We start from the raw sequence: 26,642 nt of genomic DNA on the forward strand, positions 1-26,642 counted from the left end.
TCGAGTTCCAAATGCATTTGACAATGAACTAGAGGTTCGCTTGCATTTCTAATCATTGTGATTCATATCAACCCCAGTCCCCCGTTCCCAATATTAACAATGATTTCAAAAGAATGTTTGAAAGCTCACTTCATGCTAACATAGAAGTGCCTTAAATACCAAACGGCTTTTTCAGCTATAAGGGGTGGTACATTTTTAGTTAAATCTTGCGACCATGTTGTCGGCTAAACCAACATGGCATGTAGCAATACGCTGGAAGGGTGCACCATCCCAGGCGACGGGTACCCCATATCTTATCTCTGAGTCCTGTGTATTGCAGCCATGTTTAGTTTCCAGTGTGACTTTTTCATATTTACCTTCCTTACTCTCTTTTCTTTAGAGTGCGTTTGCATTGCCCACTATGGCCTTCTCATTTCTTTGCCACACATCCGTTTTACCAATCTACTGTGAGCTTAAAAGGTAAGTCAGTCACACGCAAGGCTGGAAAACATACATTGAAACAGCTGAACCTTTTGCTTTCATTACATTAATCTTTAGATCGCTCAGTGACATTTCGTCAGTGTTCTTGTTATGTTAATTTAGGTAAGTGGTTATCGAAATGGAAAAGTACACATTTAATTTAATCAATGTGAAATGTATATTTATAGATTTGAAACAAGCCGCCCTTTTGCGGCAAAATGTACATTCTGTATTGCTGACCTGTTTAGTCTGTTCCTGAAATAAGTCCGTTTGGGGCAGTTATTTAATTTAATACCTGATTCGTCCTGTATTTTTTTTTTTTTTAATTGCTCACACCCCTGTTGGTATATTCCAATGGTATCTTCCAGATTATATCACATTGTACTTTAGCCCCGGCCTGTAGCTGGACAATCCAGCAACCAGCAGACTCCTTATACTGAAGCCTTGCCAACTCCTATAAGAAGATTAACACTGTGCAGGGTGTGAGGTTGGCTTGTATATACTCTGGTTATTTGCCCATGTTATGTCCCAGGGCCCATATTTTTGCCCTTGACCTATTCTGTCATTGATATTACTATTTCTCATGTTGTGCCTGTTTGATTTGCAGCCCATCAAAGAGCCGGATGCAGAATATTGCAAACCTCGGGATATCCCTGAGTTTCCTCATCTATTTTATTTCTGCATTGTTTGGATATCTCAGTTTTTATGGTATATATTTACTGAAATTAATCTCCTCACCATCTTTGTAGTTCCAGGTTTTCAATAAACTGCTCCGAAATCGTTATATTGTTTTTTGTTTTTTTTTATGGAATTACTTTATAGCATTTAAATTAAACAAATATCTGTGTTGTTAATTTTGAGTTATTTTTTCTTTCTTTTCTGTAAATACTAAAACTGCCCAACAAAAACTCATTTCTGAATATTTTTTTATTTTAAAGTGCACCTTTTGTGTATACATTGTGGAGGCAGCCGTTCTGCATCCTGATCCCATAGTTATGAGACTACAGCCTTAATATTCACTAGTAACCTGGGACATCACTAAGGCTGCATTATCATGGTACCCGGCCAGAGTGTCCATAGGTGCAGATTGTCAATATGGACCTAAGAGCCTGATTCAGACGCGCTCGCACGCGGGTCGATGGGGGGGTACTGCGCACGCGCCACGTGCAACCCACGGAGCGAGAGAGAACTTCTCTCGCTACAAAAGGGGCGGCTGGCGATATTGATGGACAACTCGCCCCGTTTTGTAGGCGGGGAGGGGGGAGTGGCTACACAAACGGAGGCGTTCCCAAAGGAACGCCTGCCGTTTGTGGGAGGCACCACTGACATCACACGTGATGTCAATGGAGAGCTTCCTGCTCTCTGGGGCTTGCGATGATCGAGACCCTACCACAAGGGTCTCGTCACAAGCCCCAATGGTTGCGACCATCACCTGGCCACCTGCAAAAGCTGTGAGTGGTCACCCACAGCTTAGCGAGCGGCCAGGAGGCCGCAAAAAAACAAGAAAAAAACGCCCTGATTCAGAGCGAGCGCTCTTAAAAAGCGTCCGGCTCTGAATCAGGCTCTAAGGTCGGCAAGCCAAATGTTGACTTTCACAAATGTCAACATAGTTATTATATATGACATGCAAATAATGTCAACATTTAACATGTTAACACCAGTATTTTTGGGGTTAGGCTGAAATATACAAAAAACAAAGAAACAGTAAGTTGACATTTTGATGCCGACATGCTAATTTTGATATTATGAACATATTGAGATTTGGGAATGTCGACATTTTGGGAATGTCGATTTTGTTCATATCGACATTCAGACTGTTGACATTCTGAATGTTGACCTTTTCATGCTACATCCCAGTTATCATGGCCACTAATGGTACAGAGGTGTCCTTGCTCATTTAGCCTCCGTGCGCCATGTAGCGCGATATGCCAAGCCTGAGTGAGTCGCCAGGTCCTGTGCAACTCTGCTAGCGCCGGGTGTCTTTGTTTGGAGATAATGATTCTAAGTTGCAATGCGATGTGTCTAGGACACCCCAGGAGCCTGTGCTGATTAATGTGATATGTGTGTCTGTGTGCACCTGAGAATGGAAATGGCACTTGGTGTGGAACAGCTGTGGCCGTTGCATGGTAGCACCTCTTATGCTGATTGAAAGACTCGGTGGTGCACAGATATACAAGTGTCACATATAAAAGTAATCGGCACAGTCTCCTGGTGCGTCCTACGCACATTTTCGGCAAAAAAAAAATAATCCGTCCGTTGCTAGCACAGTCTTGCGCAACAAGTGGGGCTGTTTGGCGCGACTGCAGCAAAGACTGGTGAGGACACCTCTGTACGTCTCCATTGTGCCTCAGCGATGTCACTGGTTATCTGGGTCGTCTGTGAAGGTTGAAGTATTCGTATGTTTGTTATACAGCGTTACCATAATGATCCTCTGTTATTCTAGATAAGGTGCAGTCTGAGCTGCTGCAGGGTTACAGCAGATTCCTGCCTAACGATAATCTCATCATGACGGTCAGACTGGCTATTCTACTTGCTGTACTTCTGACTGTTCCACTTATCCATTTTCCTGTAAGTAATGGGAGGTTCTTACTTTTCTTACATTGGGCAATGGGGGGGAAGAGTATACAGAATAGTGGTTATTTTTCTCACCCTGTTTTCCCCTCCCATTATTTTAGGCAAGAAAGGCTTTCATGATGTTGTTCTTCTCCAGCTATCCGTTCTCATACCTCCATCATATATTGGTGACATTGACCCTCAATATAATCATCGTTCTCCTTGCCATATATGTGCCAGATATAAGGAATGTGTTTGGTGTGGTTGGTAAGCATTTGCCATAAGCATTGTTTGCAGACAAAGCTGCAATTTTCTTACTTTGTCCTCCAAAATATAAAGCTCACTTTACAGACTTTGCCGTATCCGACAGACTTTTGTATTCGGGTGCAAATATTTTTAAATACCATTATTAGACCAATTTTTATTATATTTCCTCTTCTAAGGAAAGATCGCTATCCTGTCACGGTAACCAGCTATTGGCGTACATTCTATAATTGCCAGGTTTGGTGACACAGAGCAGTATTATAATAATTGTGGTTACAAAGATAAACTTCTTATGTGGCCTTATCTAGATAACAGTATTTGGGGGGGTTTTTTTCTGACGATTAAAAAAAAGCTTCACAATAATAATAATTATTCTGTAGCATTTGCTCAGAAAGTACTAGTGTACTCTACAGGTGTCCAGCTCCTCTCTTAAATCCCACTGGTTGCCAGATCAGACGAGCAGCAGGCAGTGTTGCTGCCAGGTGAATATTATTATTATCCTTTATTTATTGTGGCACCACGAGGGTTCCACAGCGCCTTACAATTGAGCAAAACAAGAAAACGGTGACTTAACAGGACAAAACAATGCAGGACAAGGACATGGTTTATATACATTGTTGCAATAGCGATCATAACACTGAAATAAGCAGCAGGGCAGCAATAACCAAAGGTTAGGTGACATTGTATGGAGTATAAGATAGTGTAAGTAAGGGAAGGAGACGCACATGAGGGAAGAGGGCCCTGCTCGTGAGAGCTTACAATCTAAAGGGAATTAGCAGGCAGGCAGGGGTGATACAGACTGGATAGACCGAGAGGAAGGGAGCAAGGAGCAGTGGGTTAGGATGAGAGCTGGATGGCTTTGATGAAGAAGTGAATTTTGAGAGCCGGTTTGAAGTTTAGTAGAGAGGTGGAGAGGGAGAGAGTTCCAGTTGTAGGGAGCAGCATGGGAAAATTCTTGGAGGCGGGAGGAAGTAATCCTTTGGCAGGAGAGGCGGCGTGTATTTGTGGAGCTAAGTGGGCGGGCGGGAGTGTGAAGGTAGATGAGGTCAGAGATGTAATAATGTAGAGCGGCGTTGTCTGGTGGTGGTATTTGGTATGGAGATGTGGAAGTCACCAGTTAGATAACTTAGAGGTTTTCTTTTAAAACCTAATTTAATTTTGGCTTTGAGGGCAGTCACATTAAGATGTGTTCTGACAGGTCCACTTTGTGTAAGTCAGTAGGGAAAAAGCACTTTTCAAATTCTGTTTTCCTTGTCTGTTTAGGAGCCACCACTTCAACGTGTCTGCTGTTTGTGTTTCCCGGGCTGTTTTACCTGAAGGTTAGCTATGAAGACTTGGTATCCCGCCAGAAACTCGGGGTATGTGCTGTTTGACTGCTTCCTCTGAGAGCTGTAACTTGTTTATGGTTCTATTCCTACACTGAATATTTTTGCAGCGCCCCCTGGAGTGTCTGTATCTATTGCATTGGTGCTACTGGCGTTACCAGTGTAGGCTACACCCAGGGCTGTCACCAGAAATTGTGGGGCCCAGTACTGCCAAAACAAGCAGGGCAGGCACCCCCCCCCCAGTCCTTTCCCTCTACCTTCCACCCCCCCCTAACTGTGATGCCCAGTGCCGGCACTATGTGTCTCGGCACCCACCGCCGTCCCGCGCTCTCCCTCCGCCCCTTCCTTCACTGCGCCCACCCACTGAGATTAATAATTACGGCAGTGGATGGGGGGTGAGCGGGGATCTTTTACACCCGGACCCCGGCGCCCTTGTGCAGCTGCACGCTCTGAGGGTGCCTGGAGCCGGCCCTGGTGATGCCCCTCCTCTTCCTCTCAGTGTGACCCGTACCTCTTCCCCTCAGTATGAGTGTGGTCCCCTCCTTCCCCTCAGTGTTACCCTTCCAGTGTGGCCCCCTCTTCACCATCAGGCCCATCCTATAGAGGTCGTTGAGCTTGAGCTGGAATTCCCTCTTGGTCCGGGACCTGAGCACAAGTCTCTGCTCCTGCAGCCGCTGCTGCTCCGGAGTCTGCTCAAAGTATCGGGCCGGCTGCTCAGGGGGCTCTCCCAGTACTCCACCGTGACACCGGACACTGCAACAAGGGCAACTTGGCTGGACTGGGAGGGCAGATATGCAGTATGCATCGGCAGCCATGGAGAAGCAAACAGCGCTGCCGCCGGCACTTTTCAGATATACGGTGCCGGCCTCAAGCCAATCACAGCTTGCGGATCGGCAGCCAATCAGGAGCGACCACTCCTGATTGGATGCTGGTCTGCGAGCAAGTACAGCTTGCGGACCAGCAGCCAATCAGGAGCGGTCACACTGAAAAGTGCCGGCTGCATCAGTTTGTTTCTCCCTGGCTGCAGGTGCATATCTGCACCGCTGCCACCTGGGGCCCCGCTCTCTCTATCAGAGCCAAAATCACTCCCACTGACATCACTAGTGATGTCAGTGGGGCCGGCTTCAGACGGTAGGCGTTCCCTTGGGAACGCCTCCGTCTGGCAGGCACGCCCCCAGCACGCCCACCAAAGGGGGCGTGCTGTCAGTCAACATCGACAGCACGCCCCCTTTGATGAGACACTCCGAGCGAAGGAAAGTCCTTCGCTCGTCGCGTCTCGCGCATGCGCACGACGGAGCTCCCTCCATCGTGCGCATGCGCAGTGCAGACCATCGACCCACTTGCGAGCGGACAGCCGCTCGCGAGTGGGTCTGAATGAGGGCCTTAGTCCCAGTATTGTCACTATTATTTATATATTATTCTTGTTTCAGCTCTTTTGTTTATGTCATTGAAGCAAATTTAGAATCATGATGATCTTTATTATATCTTATAATATTTTGAAGCCAGTTCTCCTCTTCAACTTAGAAACCGTATTAAATTCAGTTCCGGATTGTCTCTGGAGCCTACAGTGGATGGTGACCGAACTTATGTTATGTTCTCATAGACCTATCCCTTTTCAGCCATATGATTCCCATGCTGAATATTTCCTCAACTTTGCTACTTTTTCCACAACTTTGCTACTTATTCCTGTCAGTTTCTTTTCTCAGTCTTGTGTCTTAGTTCACAAATACTGTACTAGGTTTTTTGTTGCAGATGACTAAAGAGGTATAAAGTCGCAGATTAAGCATAATGATGTATGGCGACGGTCCTTTTTCGCCAACTTTGCTACTTTTTCCACAGTTTTGCTTCTTAGATCACAAATGGTGTACTAGGTTTTTTGTTGCAGATGACTAAAGAGGTATAAAGTCGCAGATTAAGCATAATGATGTATGGCAACGGTCCGTTTTCGCCAACTTTGCTACTTTTTCCACAGTTTTGCTTCTTAGATCACAAATGGTGTACTAGGTTTTTTGTCGCAGATGGCTAAGGAGGTATAAAGTCGCAGATTAAGCATAATGATGTATGGCGACGGCCCGTTTTCGCCAACTTTGCTACTTTTTCCACAGTTTTGCTTCTTAGATCACAAATAGTGTACTAGGTACTTAGGATCAGTGTTTTGGCGCAGCTAAGTAGCAAAGTTTGTGGCGCGATAAATGGAGCTATCTGGAGCAATCTGAGGATAGGGGTCTGTGGACACATCTGTACCTCCCTGATTTGTTTTCCCCTAATTTATTCTGTAATAACAGTCATACTGTCTCGGTGTAAACAGCCCCAACCCCAGCTTCTACCATGTTTGTGAGGAGGTTGGGAGTTAATACTTTTCCTACTTTTTATTTTATATCCACAACCATAGTGAGTCTACATACAGATCTGTCCTCTTGCATCCTTGCTGCTCGCGCTGCAAACGTCCGCACGCATTGCTCCATGCGATTTGCCAAGTCTGCATGCGCCACGGTATGCCTGCCCTGTGCTGCATTCACACCATTCAATCCCATGGGTTCTCAGTGCACAACTCGCGCCATACAGTGTAGCATACAGATGTATCCTCATACATCTAGCCAACTTGCGCGTTAAACAGCCCTTCTAATCGCACCATGCCGTTGTGTGACTCGGTAGTGCTGAGTGTCTTTTGTGCGACTTTTTGCCTTCAAATGCGTCTTATTCATACAGTGATGTGAAAAGATAGCACAAGCAGCTTCTGCTGATTAAAATGATATGCAGCATGCCTATGTTCTGTGTGTCTGTGGGTGTATCTGCATGCAAAACGCTACGTCACAGTGTTACAGCCGCTGACACTGTAACGTATCTGCATGTGAAATGCTACACCCGCAAACGCACAGAGAACATAGACATGCTGCATATCATTTTAATCAGCAGAAGCTGCTTGTGCTAGTTATTTGCATCACTGTGTGAATAAGACGCTTTTGAAGGTGAAAAGTCACACAAAAGGAGCTCTGCTCTACCGAGGCACACGGAACTCACCGGTATGTGTGGCGTGACTTGTAGCGCATGGAGGATAGATGTATGCGGATACATTTGTATACGATAGAGCACAGGTTCTCAAATTCGGCCCCCCGGTTCTCCTCACAGAATCACAAGTGAAATAATTAGCTTCACCGGTGGATCTTTTAAAATGTGCCAGTGAGTAATGAATACACCTGTGCTCCTACTAGGTAACCTGTAAAACGTGACCTGTGTGGGGTCCTGAGGACAGTGTTTGAGAACCACTGCTATAGAGCAATGGTTATCAACTTCAAGGTGGGATAATTACTGGCTCAGCAGAATTGAGTAACTCACCTGTTCATGAATAAAGAAATCCACAAAACATGACCTGTTAGTCATACTTGAGGACTGGATTTGTGAACCACGGCTATAGAATATCCATTATTTTGTGCCAGTTTGAACTTGCAAATTGTTTTTCTATTTTAAAATGTGTGATTATTGATGTGCCCGATCACACTGATTCGTTCCAAGGTGCCCAGTCATTCCTAATAATAGGGGATGTGTTCTGTGATCATGCAAATTATTGCTGTTCGTCTGGCTGGCAGATGAAGTGAGTAGAGCAATTATACCTTTCTATTAATCTGTTGTAAAGTAGCTGAAGCATTGCTCATATGACCCGTTTCATGACCCAGTGTAGTTCATCTACCGAAATGTTCTCCCAACAACCTGCATAAACTTGTTCTACTTTGATAACCCATAGCGTTTAGTACACAATCCCTCTTAATTGCCACCATCAACCTGTTTTTTCCAAACCAACAATGGGGAAATGATTTGACCTGATTCCTGAATGATTGGCTGTTCTCACACAGTGAAAATTGATTCCTTCCACAAGTACTAATTTCTGTTTGTTTTCTCTTGTGTTCCCAGGCCTGTATGCTGCTTGTTCTCGGTATTTGTATTGGTGCCTGCAGTTTAACACTAATTACCGTGAACTGGGCTTACAATGAATGAGAGAAACACGCTGGAGTTTACATTTGAACAGAATGTGCAACGATTTACAGCCAAGGATATCCAGTTTCAGGGGAAATTGGTTGAGAAATAGTTTGTGTTAAGAACACACTACTCTTTCGCCCTTTGGGTCCTCTGGAAAAACAAAACTGGTCACTGGTTAAAATGGGGGGAGACGAGTAACAATGTTTTTTGAAGGGAAAAAAGTCGAGTGCAATTTATTTTTATTACATGACCAAAATTTACAGTGACTGCTCGCCCCTTTATGTCAGTAATAAAATGGGTGAGCCTTTTTTTTCATCATCAAAAGTAGATGCTTTAATTATTAATATTTTAGTTCTTTTAGCTCCGGATAGGGGAATAACTGCAAAAATGCCTTTTTAATATACTAAATCACAGTTATTGTTTTTTCCAGTTGTTTTATTGTTTGTTTGTTTTTATGTCTTAATTTAAATTGACTAATTAGTTAAAATAAAAGGAACACGGGGTGGTAGAGGAAAGTACCCCTTCATCATTGTTTTGGTAATTGTCTTAAGCTGGGTACACACCTTAACGATATATCATGCGTTCGAGCAAGGGACGATAAATTGATGGTGCATCGGCGGGTGTGTACACCCGATATGTCTGTAAACGGCGTTGTTCACAGACATATCTGGTCGGCCCTGCAGCACAGCTGTTGAAGAGATATGTTGTTTCATCTAGCTGTCTGTACGGCCAACCGAGCGATATGTCGGCAGCAGCAGCAGCCATTGAATATGACATCACAAGTGGGCGGGCATATTCAAATGTGTGTCTGAGGCCAGCAGAGCCATCTGGTGGATGATTGGTAAGTGTGTATGCACTTACCTGTCATTAGATAGGTCAGCTGACCCGTTGGCCAGGTGTGTAGCCAGCTACTCTCAAAGCCAATCTTTATCTGCTTTATTACAGATATATCTATGACTTCTAGACCGTTTGATGGTCTGCAGGAGGCTCTGTAGCTAGAGTCTAGCAATGCATTCTGGGATTTGTAGTACCAAAAAAAAAAAACCACTCAGTTTACAAATGAAATGACACACTTGTCACATGATTGCTGAATGATAACAGGTTCTTTAATAGCCCTCTCTTTTTGTTTAAAATGTTTTAAAACCATGAACATATCGCACACCCAGTAGAGATTATTCTGTGGGTTCAAATTCACTTGATTGGTGCTCAAAGTATTCTACCTCTCTGATTTTATCTGTGTATTCAAGTTAAAATGAGTTTGATGGGACATTTTACTTGCATGCACTTACTCGCATACCTGCCTACAGCAAATCTATACTATACAGAGAGACGTATTATTTTTAGACCTGTTGTGATTATAGTAGATCAAGGAATGGGCCAAAGTTAAGAGTCCTTTATACCCTGGCTTCAGCCCTGGTGTGCCAGTAAAATAAAACTGTATTTGTTTTTCCCGCCTGCAAAGACAACACGAAGGGGTCCATCCAATTAGGTGCAAGTTGCCGTTTTCTGAAATTTGCATTGTGAAATCATTTTGCAATCCAATTAGTAACACTCATTGAACCAGTCAGAATAAACTCACATTTTTCCTTTCGCACCTCCTTGGGGGTGAGAGATGGAAGGGAAAATCTTTATTTTAAGGTTAAAATGTGGGGACACTGTGCAGAATCCCCTAATGACTAATTAGCTAATTGGAAGTTTCTAATTGGTTTAATTAGTTTACTAATTACATGTGATTTTTATTTTTTTTGGGGGGGGGGGTTAAGATATTGGCCTCAAATTGCCCCAAAAATCTACTTTTTTCGTTGCTTTATGTAATCCAAATTTAATTAAGAGTATTTTTTTTTTCTTTAAATAAATGTTACCTCAGAATACCCCGAAAGCACAAGTTTTCCTACTTTTTTGCATTTTCGTTTTTTCGTATGAAAGTTAACAAAAAAGTTTTTTTTCCTTTTTACATTTTTTTTTTACTTTATGCATTTTTTATTTCATTTTAATCAGCCATTTAACACCATTTAAAAAGCTCCAGTACTTGAATGCCTAATAGGACTTGGATTGGAAAATTCTTGGGTGCACGCATTTGTGCAAAGACTGCGAGTTTCATGAAACAAACCCGCACCTAATTGGATTGACCCCTAAGTTTTGGCTAAGATAGACAGTGCTACATTCAAATCGTAATGTGAGCGCAATAGTCATCACAAATATTATCAGTTTATACTGAGACATCTGAATTTAGCTCACACTTAGAGTAGAGCTGGATAGTCTGAGAAATCCATTCAAAATAACTCTTATTTTTTTTAGACTAATTTCATTTTGAGATCTCTTGGGATAACTGTTGCTGTATTTACATTACAATAACCATTTAGGCAGTGTGACTGCATACAGGGTGATAGCTGCATCTGCAAATCTCCTATTTGCAACTGGTCTACAAATCACAAGCTTTGTATACAAAACTTTATTAAAGCTGGGTACACACTGACAGATATATATCTGTCCAATCTGTCTTGTGGGAAGGAAAATCTGGTAATGTATCGGAGCAAATACCAATAGAAAATTTGCTCCAAAACCCTGAAAGGAGACCAGATTTTCCTTTCCACCAGACAGATTGGACAGATATATCTGTCAGTGTGTACCCAGTTTAAAGGGGTCTAGTTACTAAGCAGTGTTAGGAGGCAGAGTGAAAAGTGATAAGGTGCCAGCCAATCAGCTCCCAACTGTCACTTTTCAAACAGCCTGTGAGATGACAGTTGGGAGCTGATTGCCTGGCACCTTATCACTTTCTTATCACTTTTCACTCTGTCTCCTAAGGGGTCTATTTACTAAGAGTAAAAAGTGATAAGGTGCCAGCCAATCAGCTCCAAACTGCCATCTCACAGGTTGTTTGAAAAATGACAGTTGGGAGCTGATTGGCTGGCACCTTATCACTTTTCACTCTGCCTCCTAACACTACTTAGTAAATAGACCCCTAATTATGTGGTGCAAAAATACCCCACATGTGATGTAACTAATAGCAACCAATCACCTATCCCTTTTAAGTAAGGCAAATCTCTGATGACTTACTTTGGATTACATATACCGCCATACCAAGGCCAGCTGAGAACTGTCCATTTGACCTTGAGAGAGAGAATTCTTCTTGGTGCTATGTGAACATCACATGTTGTGAGTACTCTGGTCAAAGTAAACTGTCTATGTGTTTTTCATTATTGTGTTTGTCTCCAATCCTTGCACAAAGCACAAATCATTCACCATGTGTAAAGCTTCTGGAATTCAATAAGGTAGTCTGACATTTTTTTCTATTCAATCTCACCACTAGGTAACTTAATACCTAAGTGATATATTTGTTTGTTTTTTTGTTTGTTTTTTTCGTTTTTGTTTATCTTCATTTTTAAGCCTAATTTTAAACGCTTGATTGGTTTTATTTTGCAAATCCAACTATGCCTCTAACAAACATTTAGTTGTTTTAAAGTATATTTAAAATCACTTAAATTCTTAGTGTCTGCAATGAGGAAGTGGTTATAATGACTTTTTATGTTTGTCTGTCGACATACCGGTTGGAGGTTTGGCCACACTGTTTGTGCAGAATTCAGTTGTACTGATATGAACCGACTTTACAGAGTCCATACACTTTTATATACAGCTTAATTCTGAAAATTATGTTCTTTACTTTATACATACCTCCATATATATATATATGATAGACAGACACACATACATCTATATCCGTTTATTCAAGGACTTTTCTAAAAAAAAATAAAAAATATATATATATATACTAATAATAGATGAACAAAAGAAAAAAAATATTTGCTGCTAAAGAAAGTATAATGTTGTATTTTTGTGTATGTAATATTGTAAATAAAATTCCATTTCTAGAAAGTATGTGTCATTTACTAAAAACATCTGCTGGAGATTGGATCTGTATGTATATGACTGATGACACTTTACCTGATAAACCTCATTAACACCCAGAAAGACGAGAGGCTAACTATCTGTCGGTTACAGTATAACACCTGTACTACATTACCACTTATTACAATAATACCGTGAATCCTCAGAAGGGACTGCAAAGCTTGTAAATACAACACAACCAGAAGATATTTCAAATGTATAACCATCAAAATGGAAAATTGGTCGAAATATGAAAAAGCATCCCATGTAAATGCCTAAAATGTGACATAAATAATAAAATGCAGTGCTGGAACACATGATTAATAAGCATTAACAAACACAAAACCACATCACAACAATCAGCCATAAAGTTTTAACGTCATAGGGCTGTATACAATTTGACGCAAACACTTTGTGCACTGTTCATCCGAATGTGTCACTTTTCGTGTCTGACGTTATTTGCGCAATCGTATTGTAAAAGACGTGATGCGGCATTCGCCCTAAAAAATACCTTGGTGTTAGCTGTGAAAAGTACAGCAGAAAATGGGGAAATTTGCCTGTGCCCTAAAAAAAAGGTTACTAAGATAGGGTAACATTATAGAAGACTTTCAGGGGCCATAATCAAATGGTTTTCTCAAATTGTGTCAAATAGCTGTTATATGCATGTTTCTCTAAGAGTGAAAAAATGCTAGCAATATATATTAAATAAATGTTAAATTGGGGGTACATTAAAGTGGGTGCTAGTATGTCTGTGTCAAAAATGCATTTTTGAAAACTTGTGAAAGTACTCCTGCTACATGCACCTGCAATCCTATAATAACACCCGTCCCATCCATAGACACCCCCCCCCCTCCCCCCAAATACCAATCCCACTACTTACCCATTTCCCAACACTTTTTGTTACTTTTTCACCCCAAAAATGACATATCGTTATTGGCCGATTTAAGCTAAATAGAAAAAAATCTTTTTGCCTAATTAGTCATTTGGGGGGGGGGGGGGTGTCCAAGGGGTTCGGAACCAAGTCCCAAAATTTTTGGGACACATGTAAGCTTTAGACTTGAATACAATTAACTCCAAACTGCAAGGAGACCTACTAAATTTCTGACCAGGAGGACTAATAATCCATAACACTCACACGTCAATAGATCATTCTCTCATTCACTCAGCTAATTTTCAATATCATACTCCCCTTCCCCCAATTTTATATACTATCATTTACCATTTATTATCTACTTACTGATCAATCTGTAGTAATTGTATCCAGTATATCATACTATTCATCATCATATTTCATTTATTATACATTTAAACCCACTTAGCCACACTGTACAACTAAATTGATTCTTTGAGTAGATCTGCATCACATGACTAAGTCCGGCATTATATATAACACATGCCCAATCACCACTCTCCTCATACATTATATCAACCTACAGTAGTCCCACCCCCCCTTATTATCAATATATCATTGTTACCATCCATTCCTTTATTTATACCCCTCCCCCCAAGTCCTGCAATAAATATAAGCATAAAAAGATGACATCCCAGCACTAATCACATAATAACCTGAGCAAATCTCTAGTTTAGGTGAGAGTTATGGTAACAAATGCTTTGAAAGAGTATAAAAGGCTGAATGTGAGCTGGATGTGATTGCCATGCTCACGTTGCTGGCGTTTTTTGGAGACCACGACCGCGACTAAATCCCTAAAGAGTGGAACGGCGCAGGCTTCACACAGTGCGCACACAGTCGCAGAACAGTTAGAGCCGCACGGAGACTGGAAGGGGGCTATACAGATGCGAGGAGATGGTACCGCCTTATGGGCGTGTTATAGTGGCGTCAGGTGTGGATTGATAACCGTAACTAGACAGACACCAGACGGTAGAAAGGGAATGGTTGACATGTACTTCGGTCAAAAGGTCGACAGGTTAATAGTCGACAGGGTCAAATAGTTGTCATGCAAATGCTCGACATATAAAATGTCGACACTTTTTTCTTGTTATTTTAACCCTAACCGTCCCGTTCAGCAGCCGAACCCTAGCTCTCCGCCAAGTGCCTAAACTTAACCCCAAAAAATCATGAAAAACCATGTCGCCTTTTCCGTGTTGACCATTTGCATATTGACCTTTTGACCAACATCTCCACTCCTCCTCTTTGGGTGGTGTGATAAATCACCCTCTGAATTACCAACCACATGCAACATGCTAAGGCGATGATGGGCAACAAGTGGTTCATGGCCTGTAAGCCTTCACTTCCCAGCTCCTTCCTGCTTTGTTGTGATACTTGGTTGTTATAGATTGTAAAAGACGTTTCAAAGGCCTGTTGATTATATTATTACGATTAGGTCTCTTTCCTTGGTTAAATACATTAAAATAACTTACGTACTATTGAGATTAGGAGCAATGTGCAGCCCTTGTTGAAGGTTAGAGAGCCACACAATGCAGCCCATTAAATGCTTATCACTGTTCTAGGATCATTTGTATTTAAAGTCAATTCAGTTTGTATTTTGGACTTTGGGCCTGATTCTGCATTGGAAATAGAGTAAAGCTAGTCACACACTGTCAGATATTTTTAATTGGGACGAGGAATGGGACGTTTCATTGGAAAATTGAATGCCCCAATATCTGTGCTACACATTACCCTATTCTTCCATAGACGCTACCGATTTTTCACCACACTGACACTGCATATATTCACCCACAAGGATGATGACACAGTGACTATGGGCATGTTATTGAAAACACACAAACACACTCTGCTCAATATCGGAGATTTTCGTTCTTGACCGACAGATCAGCTAATGGAAGGAATGCGTTTGTGGATGTTTTCTAACCATTTTGTCGGTGAAACACTGAAACGATTGTTCATACACACTATACAATAAATCAGGACCATCACCCAATTATTCACAAATCGCCCCAATAATTGTATAGTTTGTAGGTAGCTTTAGAAAGGGCAAGTAACTGAGCACCTTGGTAAAACTATGCTGCAGGTGGGGCAGATGTAAGACATGCAGAAAGATTTAGATTTTATTCAAGCTGAAATCTAAATTTCAGTGACCAGCATTTGTGGGCTACATGCAAAAGCAGCCAGTATTTCCCTGCATGCAAATTGTTTTTATGGATCTGCACCCCTTGCATTGTACATGGTTTGTCCAGGTACAGTTACTTGCTCTATCTTACTCAATCCTCAATTCTGAATCAGGACCTTTGTGGGAGGAAACGGGAGTTAACCCACAAAAAAACAGGGATGACATACAAACTCCACACATATAGTACTTTGGAGGGAATTAAACATGCCCCCAGTGGTTGTGAGGCAGCAATGCTAACCACTGTTCTGGTGTGGGTGTATCACCTAGTGGAGGTGTCAATTTTCTGACTGATAGACTGTGTTCTCATAATAGTTCAATCAATTCACTAGGAACCAGTCAGGCAGATCCTCAGTGATGTCACTGGTACCGAGAAAATCGACAGGCTAAATAATATTTATTTATTTATTCAATTATATAGCACACACATAATACACAGCTCTTTAAAGAGAATATGACAGTAATTCACATCAGTCCCCTCCCCAGTGGATCTTACAATCTATATTGCCTGGTGGAGATGTACTAAGCTCTAGAAAGTGGTAAACTACCAGAAGTCACCTCCTAACTGTCATGTCACAGGCTGTGTTTGAAAAAATGACAGGAGCTGATTGGTTGGTAGTTTATCACTTTCCAGAACTTAGTACATCTGCCCCATGGAAACACATACACACTAAGGTTAATTTTTTGCCAGAAGTCAGATAACCTACACTTTGGTGTTTACAGTGTAGGAGTAAATTGGCGTAAACCCACACAACCATGGAGACAACATTCAAACTATACACAGATACTGCCTTGGTCAACAATAGAACTCAACCTCAGGGCTGTGATGCAGTATTGCTAACCACTGTGCCAACCATGCTACCCAAACACTAGCTCAGCCTAAAAGATTCAAGCTTCTGCTATGTGTCTGAAAAAATAAATAAGCAGAACCCTTACCACCATTAGTACTACATTGCAGATCTGTACTCTGAAACTGTCGCCATTATGACAGTCACTTGTCATAGTGTAGACTAGGCCAGAGGTTCTCAAATGTGGTCCTCAAGGCTCCCAACAATTCAGGTTTTACAGATAGCCATGGTTGAGCACAGGTGGTTAAATCAAATTGACTGAGGTACTAATTAAGTCACCTGTGCTCAACCATGGATATCTCTAAAACATGAACTGTTGCGGAGCCTTGAGGACCGCATTTGGGAACCTCTGGACTAGGCATAACAATTGGAGATATGTGGAATGCATGCTGTGACTTCTCAAGGTGTTGAAGGTACCCGATTTTTTGGATGCTGTGGCCATGCACTGTACATATATGGAAGGTAGTAAAAAGGTTGACAGTTATGATGTCGACAGGTGAAATGTCTACATTGTCAGAATGCCAACATTAGGGTAAGACAAAGGGTAGGGAGAAATACCCGAATGCTGGGGCGATCAGAGGTCTGACCTGGAAGTCACATGACTGCTAGGACCCAGAAAACGCCAATGCAGATGTTGGGAGCAGGTAATTCACCATTGAGCCACCAGGGACAATATGTCGGCATTTCATCACGGTCAACATGAATGTTGACCTTATGGCCATGTTGACATTCTAATGTCGACATATCATACTGAACCCTACATGTACGATAATAATGGGTACTTCCAGGGCCGTAACTAATGGTGTGCGAGCGGTGACATCGCGCAGAGCTCTGTGGGCGGCACCTACGCTGCCTTACGGCCTTTGCATTTGGCTAGTGGGGTGCACTGCACTTTATCAACTCACTAGTGACATCACTGAGACATGAGGTACGCTGTGCCTCTAGATGATATCGCATTTAGCTTTGTCCATGGAAGTAGCATGCTAGATCTACATGTTCTTGGTTTTGCAACTTTGGGGAAAAAATGGGGAGATCTTTACAGAAACACTTGCCCGCATGTTTTGATGCTATATGGTTTATGTTCAGGACTTCAAATAAACCCCGTACCTCCCATAGATTGCCCTTACACTACCACCGGACATTGCTCTCATACAGTGGGGAGCCGCAGATGCTCTATAAATAAACCACAACAAAGTTAAGTCTTAACTTTGTTTATTTGCCTGCAGATGACTAATTGTGCTGCAGAGAGATAAGTGACCTTGTGGTTGGGACAGTGGCTGGAGAAGAAATATTTCCAGGAGGAAAAAAAAAACTTAAATGTTAACATTTGACATGATTCGTTCAGTGTATCTCACATTTTCCATTCACGCTGTCTAGTTTCTTGGCCTTTTACCTAAACAAGTTGATGCACAAAAAAAGATAAATATGCCATGTTATTCAACGGAATTAAAGTGCAAGAGATGACAACGTCCTGTGGATGCAGCCATTTTGTAGGCCAAACTAAAATTCACAGACCAGGGGTGGATTCAATGGCGTTTCTATAATGGGTGCAGGGTGTCCGGTACACACGGACGGGCCCTTTGGTCCAGCGGGGTAAACACAGCACACCCTGCACCTCTATCTATCTATATATATATATATATATATATATATGTGTTATACTTACCTCTCCACAGTCTCGGAAGTCCTGCGTCTGCCGGCAGCAATTTTCCCAGTACTTTGCACATGCTCAGTAGAGATGTCCCAAGGAATAAGGCGCAAGCTTCTCTGCAGTAGATTCTGCCACCAAGCCAGAGTCTACAGTGCTGCCAAAGAGGAGGGGGCCCATCTACACACGGACACTCACCTCTCTTAAACTGCCCCTGGGAAAATTTACTAAAACTACTAAAAAAAGTAGAGGAGGATGTGTTGCCTATAGCAACTAAATACGTTACGGATTTCACTTATGCATCACAGTTGAAAAAACGTGCTAGCTTAAATTTGATTGGCTGCCATGAGCAATGCCTCCATGTTTCCATTGTAGGAACTTTACCTCAAAAAAATTTACCTCCAAAAAGTTTATCAGCTGCAGCCTCATGAATATTGGCTGCCTACACTGTATATGCAACTGGATACACTATAATGGCGCATTTCTAAAAACCTATTCATTAAAAATTTTTATACTGTAATTTAGAACATAAGTCTTCTCAAAATGGTTTGTTTTTATGTTTGTTTTATTTTTTTTATTGGTCATGTGTTATTAGTATTTTAGTTTTGATTGTTTTTACTTTGTTACTACTTCAAGACCTAGTTTACGTTACATGAGACTTTAGAGTACTCTCTCCACCTGGTTCTGCTTAAACATTGTTGACGTATGATGCACTTTGCAGTATTTGTATAATTCTTTCCTTACATTATCTCTTATTCTCACTATCTCAGAATCCCTCTTTATTTTTAGCTACAGCATAAACAATGTTCTGTTCCTACTTGAAGGAGACAAATTGTTTTTACTCCTTAAGAGATTACCATCATGTTGTAACGATTGTATGATCACTGCTAGATATATCGGGCTGCAATATTAATTCTGGACATGGACTATCTGTGTAATATTTCCTCTATTTAATTTATGGGAGGGAGGGAGGGAGGTAGTACCATTGCTATAGGGCCAAGAGGCTTACTTAGGTGGCCTTACCCAGCTCCTATAGTTGTCTACCAAGTTCCTGAAATTGCCTGCTATAGAAAAAAAAAATGACGGGCCTAAAAAGGGAGACTCTTCAGTAGCAATCTCTATCTTCTTCCTCTCAGTAAAGCTCCCATTGTGGGAACTTGGTAGTTGTGTTTTTTGTTGACCAGGGAGGACTTGAGTGCGCTAATGGGCCAGTGGTTGCTCTGCATTTACTGTGCTGCAACTGTGTGATCAGCAGGACCACAGGAGGCCTTGTGTAAAAGGGCTAACTCCTACAGTAGATCTTCTTCTAGTTACTGTGCAGGCTCCCTCCTCAATCAATGTTAGGTACCACTTGGCTGCCTGGTACCCTTCCTCTCCTAGTAGGCCCGATGATATGCAGCCTCTCTTTGACTGACTGTACACAAAATAAACACCTTGGTGGAGATATTGAGAGCCCAGGACTCCTGGGGTATTACTTTAGCTACCAATTTAGCTCAGAGAATACAAATGATCAGACATTTAGGGGGGGGGGGATGTACCAAGCGGAATACATACGTTTCACCGGTGGCTGCATGGCCGGCGATTCAAAGCCCTGCAGCGCCAGCCCGACGTGTATGGAAATCCAGATCGTCTATAAGGTAAGTATGATCTAACCTAATCTACCCCCTAACCCACCCTTAGGGGTGCCTAACCCTAACCTCCCCCCTGTGCCTAAACCTAACCCCCCCCTCTAAGTGCCTAAACCTAACCCCCCCTTTCCCCGCCATCTAAACCTAAGTCCCCCGGTGGGGTGGCTAACCATAACCTCCCCCGGGGGTGCCTAACCCTAACCCTCCCTCCCCCTAGCCTAAACCTAACCTCCGGGGGGGTGCCTGACCCTAAGTCCCCCCCCCCCAAAACCCTAAACCTAAATCGTCTGTCCGCACTCGGCGCCCGACATCCCTTCGATCTGGATACCGGGCGCCGGTCTCCCGGCGTAGGTTAACTAACCCTCGCCGGGATTCTGTAGTGGAGATGCCGGCGGTCGGCATAGTGACCGCCGGCATCATAAAAGCATCCCGTACCAAGCAGGATAAAGAATGTAGAAGTGGACCAGTGGATGTGTTTTACCTGCCATTTTATAGAATGTACTTGACAAATGTTACCTTGAAGCTGATTGGTTGTTATGGGTAGCTTCGTACTTTTTTCACTTCTCCTGTCTTTACATTACTTGACTTCTCCCTACTATGAGCTGGAGCAGACCTGCCACAAAACGTGTCCACCATCATTGGCTGCTTAGCCACACCTTTAAATATTTTTTCCCCTCCCACTCATACCCACCAGGGACAACACACATTCCATTACTTTAATATGCTGTTACTGTAGAAATAATGTATTTATACATGTAACAGTTATAATTGTCTTATTTGTATGTCCTTACATATGTCTTTCTGTCGAGAGCAATCTCACCTGTGAATCACCACTCATACTTTCCTGTGCAATAGACACATGATGAGCCTGTGGTAATATATAAAACATTTCTATGTTTTGGCGATTTACGTAGCCTTGACAAGTTCTTGGCTATCCAATCTACAGATCCACTCCACATTCAGATCACCCCCTCTCCCTGCATCCATACCATGAAATAATATATTCCAGACAAAGCTTTGTTTTGGGACTTTTATGCAGACAAAAAAAAATTGTGTGGTTTGTACATTCTGGAAATATGAAGCAATATAAGTTTCCAAGAGAATTAATGACAACATCTTCTCATCAAGAATTATTACTGAGTATATCATGGCCTCATTTTTAATCCAATACAAATATTATTCTTTTCTATCTACAGATTCTAAGTCACTTTAATGAATAATGAATTTTGTGAAGAACAAATAGAGGTTGCACAATTCATGTTACTCCACGGACACTGAACAAGACTTTATACCAGAGGATCCCAAACTCCGCCATTACAGTCCACGTTTTAAGGATATCCGTGCTTGAGGGTGTAGTATTACCGCCGGGCACATGGCCGGCGGTTCAAATCCCGACAGCGGAAGCCCGGCAGAGGTGAAGATCCTGATTGCTAATTAGGTAAGTATAACTAACCCTATTTCCCCCCCCCCAACCCTAACCCTCCCTTAGGAGTGCCTAACCCTAACCCCCCCCCTTCCCCACAGCCTAACCCTAACCTCACCCCGGGGGTGCCTAACCCCCCCTTCCTTTAGCCTAAAACTAACCCTCCCGGGGCCGTGCCTAGCCCTAAGTCCCCCTGGGAGCCCTAAACCCTAACCCTCCCCCCCGCGCGTCTGTCCACACCTGGCTTACCTTCGTTCGGTATGCTGAACGTCGGGCTCCCCGCATAGGTCTAATTACAGGGATTGCGACGCCTGTCATTAAATGTACCTTCACGGGATTTGACAGTCAGGAAGCCGGCAGTGGGAATTTAGACCGTCGGCTTCCTGACTACATCCCGTGCTTGAGCACAGGTGCCTTAATTAGTACCTCAGTTATTTTGATTTAACCATCTGGACTCCTTAAAACCTGGACTGTAATGGCAAAGTTGGGAACCGCTGCTTTTATACTAGAGGGAGAAGCCAAAGAATTTTTTTAAAAGGCTTTTTTCAGTAGGTGTAAATGCTCGCTGCCAGTGGGAGGATGGGGGGAGGTGGGTGTTTTTGTGAAGGCAAAGCAGCAGAGGGTATCTAAATGAAGCAGCTACATTTGAAGATGTGGATTTCAGTAATAAATAAAGATCTAATGTCCCAACCACCTTTGAGAGGTTTTATTTGGGTTCTGAAATTGCTCCATGAAAATAATACAATTAGCGTTTACTAATCATGTTTGCAGTAAGTACTAACATCTAAAACTGTCCCTAAATATAGTCTTCAAAGGCAGGGGCATAACTAGATATTTGTGGGCCTTATAGCATCTGTTGGTAAGGTCCTTTATGTACAACCCAATGGTGAAAAATCAATGTATAACACATGGACCTTTAACAGAGAAGATGCCCCCCCCCCCCCTCAGCTGTGGCCCCATTGCAGCTGCACCTATGGTAGTTACAACATTAAATAAAAGCACTAAGATGCCTAACTGGATATTGGAACCCCCACCATATTTTGACTTTGCAATACACTATCTACAGTAATTGGGGGCTGTTGACTGCAGATTTCTGAGATGGGAGCTTCACATCTTTTGAAATTTTCCCAGCATTGAAGCCCCCAGATGCTCTACTATTGATAATGGAAAGATACGTTAAAGTTAGTAAAAAAAAAAAAAAGGTGTATATTTCTTTCAAAAGTTGTGAAAAGTCTAGACTAGATTAATAAAAATGTATCTGACCATTGTAATAATAAGAATAAAAATAATAATTAAAAAAATAACACTTTTGGGCCTCTTACTAGCCTGGTTCTATGCACCTTTAGAATTCATTAAATATTTGATTTGCTCAGTCTAGTGCACGTTACAGCACTATTTGACCTCTATATAATTTTGCACCCCTGTGTCTAATATGTAATGGGGACTTCAGCCACTATCTCCTCATACTTGTGCTTGTGCTGCCAACTGTAACTAATGATACCAGCCTAGTTCATAGCTGGTAAAAAGAAAAAAAACACTTGCTTTGCCATGAACCTAACATAAACCAAAACTGAACTCCAAACCTTAAACCCTCACTCTAACTTTGATCGACCACAATTTGCTCCATAAATTCTAAACTCTGTACAAAATTTTTTTTTATACAAATGATTTGTACCAGTAGAAAAGTAAAAACTATATATTATATGGCCTTGTTGTACAGCCTTCTGTGTCTCCTTTGAAAGTTTCCCCAGATGTTTTTCCAAATGGGTATCGGTGTCTGCATTACCCTGTAACAAAGCTATTCAACCCAAGAAGAGATATGGGAATGTCATCCCAAGTCCCATTATTCCATCTCATCCTCCAGTCTATTCCTGCTTGCATTCCCATACCTTCCCAGACACCACACAGCATTAGCAGAGGCAGTGCAAAGGAGAATGAAGGAAACTTGCTCTTCCTCCTGCAGTCAGGGAGTGCGGTAACCGGGAATATGGACAGGAGGAATTTTTCTGTGTGTTTTGTGTGCTGCAAACCATGTTGCAGTCTGTTTAGGTGAATCGAACCTCTGCCCGGCAAGAGGGAAAAAGGGAGGAATATACATTCAGGAGCGTTCCAGCATGCTTCAATAAAAACAACTCTCTTTTTAAAAAAAAAAAAGCCAGATGGCTATTTATTAACTTTAGAAACTTTCCTTAAAGGATAAAACCGGTATTTCCAAAAGTACTTTTCTGATTTTGTTAGAATCCCTGTCCTAATATCAAGTTGGCTCATTGTTGTTACTATAATTGTACTCATACATCAAAGTGAAATATCAGTTATCTATAGTTGGTCCTTTTCTCCGTACCTAGGCCCAATTGGTGGATCAAATGGCCAATCAGAGATTGCTGAGGAACACTTGCTTATAAAAGTGAATCTAAACAGTATGGCTCGGTGTAGGAAAATGTGTAGAAACCTCAGAGCAGAAATATGTGGTGTTGATTTGGAACCATCAATGCATTCATCAAAGGTTTTTTCTTTCTCAGAAATTAATATTTAGTTTCAAACTATCTAAAGCACCTCATTAGGTTGTAAGCCCCCCTCCCAGCCAAGCTCCTTGAAACACAACCTTGTATTTTACCCGTAGGTGTGAGCACACATTTTCCAGCAAACAGCTATAGGGAGAATGTTTATTTTTTAACACTTTTTTGCCTCAGCAAAACTACAAAAGTATAACCAGCTTTATGGGCCTGGAGGGGATTGGACAGAGATCTTGTGTTCTAAATCTCAAAAGTTATAGCCTAAAATAGAGAGCTTTAAAAAGTTAATTGCACGTTCAACCTTACACATCGATGCATTTTGAGCCATCAGAGAGCAGACTATAAATCATTTTCAATTTTATATATCTCTTATGTTTTTACCGGCGGGGGCGAAAGGATTTGGGGTGGGGTGGGGGGGCGTAAAAAAAAGAAAACTCTTAGGCTCTATCAGGCAATTTTGAAAGCAACCATATAAATGTCCATGAAACGTTTGTCCCACCTGCAACTTGGAATATGCTCTTAAATGGACTCTGGGGAGTTCTAAAAACCCAAGGAACTTTCTCTTTGTAGTCAGATCATTCCATTCTTGAGTTACAAGTAGTGTTCTGTAGAATGTACGAATCATATGTAACAGTCTTTGCTTAGAAAGATTCTTCTGGTTTTTTTTTTTTACTCTTTGCCATGAAAACAGTAGTCCGGATTTGTGCTGCGCTGTATTCCTTAGAGTCCAAGAAGGTCTAGGTTCATTAAATGCCCTTTGAAGATGGTTTTTATGATGCTTTATATACAAGCCTGTATAAGGAATAATTCTTTTTCACGAGGACAACCTTTCAGTAAGGTCAAAACTCTCCATTGGCAGAGTCCAGTTAAATAAATGTTCTATGTCTATGGTTCCTTAGGGAGAGAAGAATTTGGAAGGTTACAGCACAAGTTTCTACTGAACTCAGAGGAAAGACGTAGAATTATAGACTTAGAGAAGGGTTGACAGCTTAATGCAGTGATTGTGCTTTGCCAGGGTTAAGACAGAGGTTGATGAGTTTTGCTTCAGAGGAAAACTTCTCATCCTATTTTTCCAGCATAAAGAACATAGTAATCACTTGTCTTGCAGACTTAATTGCACGTATGGTATGAGGCATATGCTTAAACTGTGCTTGTCGTCTCTTGTTATATTTGGTCCTCCTAATTCTGGAGCCAGGGCACGGTAAACTCAGAAGCCACTCGCTTTCTATGTGAGGAGATTTGCCTCTTTGAGCTGAATTTATTTTTATAATGCTCCTGTACCTTAAATAAATGTTCCCAGTGTGTGGATAATTCCATTACGGTTACTTAATTTTTTTTCTTTAAATCAATCTTTTTTTTTTTTCCCCCCTTAGGTGATTTGTAACCTTCATTTGCCCACCACAATAAATCTATCTTAAGTTTCCTGCTGTTGAAATATAAAAGTAGCAGATGACATCACTAATGAACTCTGAGTCCGAAGGACTAAGAACTCAAACAGAACAGCTGAACGCTGTATTCCATAAAGTAAAACTGTTTTTTAGTGATTTGGTGAGACACATATAATAAAGGAAAAATACATATTTACACCACCATTATCATCATATATAATATATATAAAAAATCCAAGGGGACTCCTATTAACTGTGAAACTGTACAGTGGGGGGGGAGGGTGTTACGTCTTTATTATGACATGTATTAGGGCTGTTTATGAGTTGGGAGCAAAGTAAAACCAAGCAAGTAACTTTGCACATTGGCAAATCCATGTTGAACTGCAGGAGGGGCGTGTCCACAATGAAATCTAAATTGCAGTGTAAAAATAAACCTGTCCAGGATTTGTGGGCTACATTCAAACGCAGCCAGTATTTACTAGAGATGTGCTTGGACCCCTGTGTTTTGGTTCTAATTCATTTTGGCTTTGACAAAATCATCCTCAAGTGTTTTGGTTTCAGATCTTGATATATTTTTTTAATTGATAAACACAGCTAAAATCATGTTTTTGGGACCTGCTTTTGTTCCTACAGTATTATTAACATCAATAACATTAATTTCCAGTCAGTTTTGACCACCTCACAGCTCACAGTATTGTTTTCAGTTTTATCCAAGATTGGCCAAAGGCTGCAGCAAGCTGACTAGCTAAACTAAGCGACAGAGCAGCGTCACAAACAAATGGCAGTTTAAAAAAGAATATAGCACATCTAGGAAATTGTATTACTGTAGTGGCAGACAGGATGGCAGTTTAATATAAATTATATGATGCCATAGATTTTTTTACATTAATCATAACTAGATCAGAAGCCCGAGGCCAGCACAAGTAAATGGAGGTTGTACTATTAGTGGAAGTCAGGTAAAGGATTGGTTGATTGATTGATTAAATGATTGAAATGGAACAAACTATTAAAATACAAGAATCCAAATAAGATTGATTGATTTGGTTGATTGATTACAGTATATAACTATAAAGGAAAACAGATCAGAGATATGGAAAACACTATCAAAAAACAAGCATCCAAAATCCCAATGAGATTGATTCCTCAGGATTCAAGGCAGAGTAACATCCTACTCAAATTTAATAATTAATTATTAACTGTATGATTTTCTTATTTGATAATACTAGTCTGTATATGCTGAGAAGCTGCAGGTAATGGGGTCTATAGACCTGGATGAGAAGCTGGTGATGGATGGCATTGCAAGATACAAAAGAACATGAATGCTCCTGTATAGTACAGTAATATACAGTACACTGCCTGTCAAAGCCCATAATGAAAAGTGGTGCAAAATGCAATTGTCCATGGGCCCTCCCACACACCCACAAATGTATACTAAAAAGGACATGCACAGTTTAACAAACCAAGCACTTCAGCGACAGGGACAGCTACTTTTGTGGCTGAAGAACTTTTTTTTGTTGGGGCCCAAAGAAACCATTTACCAATGGCTAACAGTATCATCTCGACAGTTCCAATATGTCATTATCATCCTCATCAGTGTTTGTTAATATCATCATTCAGACTCAGAGTAAGAAGGTGGTGCATGTGAGG

The 26,642-nt window shown here is 41.6% G+C and overlaps 1 protein-coding gene across 2 annotated transcripts in view; it reads left to right on the forward strand.

Annotated features, from left to right (window-relative positions):
- SLC38A6 (solute carrier family 38 member 6) overlaps nt 1-8,891 on the forward strand; it is a 66,146-nt gene extending 57,255 nt beyond the window's left edge. For both annotated transcript variants that reach the window (XM_088473734.1, XM_088473735.1), the window contains exons 11-16: nt 380-459; nt 1,067-1,167; nt 2,903-3,027; nt 3,135-3,279; nt 4,540-4,634; nt 8,511-8,891. In XM_088473734.1, coding sequence (XP_088329860.1) covers nt 380-459; nt 1,067-1,167; nt 2,903-3,027; nt 3,135-3,279; nt 4,540-4,634; nt 8,511-8,594 — 630 coding nt within the window. In that variant the 3' untranslated portion in view covers nt 8,595-8,891. The remainder of the gene's footprint in view (nt 1-379; nt 460-1,066; nt 1,168-2,902; nt 3,028-3,134; nt 3,280-4,539; nt 4,635-8,510) is intronic.
- The last annotated feature ends 17,751 nt before the right edge of the window (nt 8,892-26,642 follow it).

This window comes from Taudactylus pleione, unplaced genomic scaffold, assembly GCF_031769625.1.
Source record: "Taudactylus pleione unplaced genomic scaffold, aTauple2 ptg000139l, whole genome shotgun sequence".
In the NCBI taxonomy this organism is placed as follows: domain Eukaryota; kingdom Metazoa; phylum Chordata; class Amphibia; order Anura; family Myobatrachidae; genus Taudactylus; species Taudactylus pleione.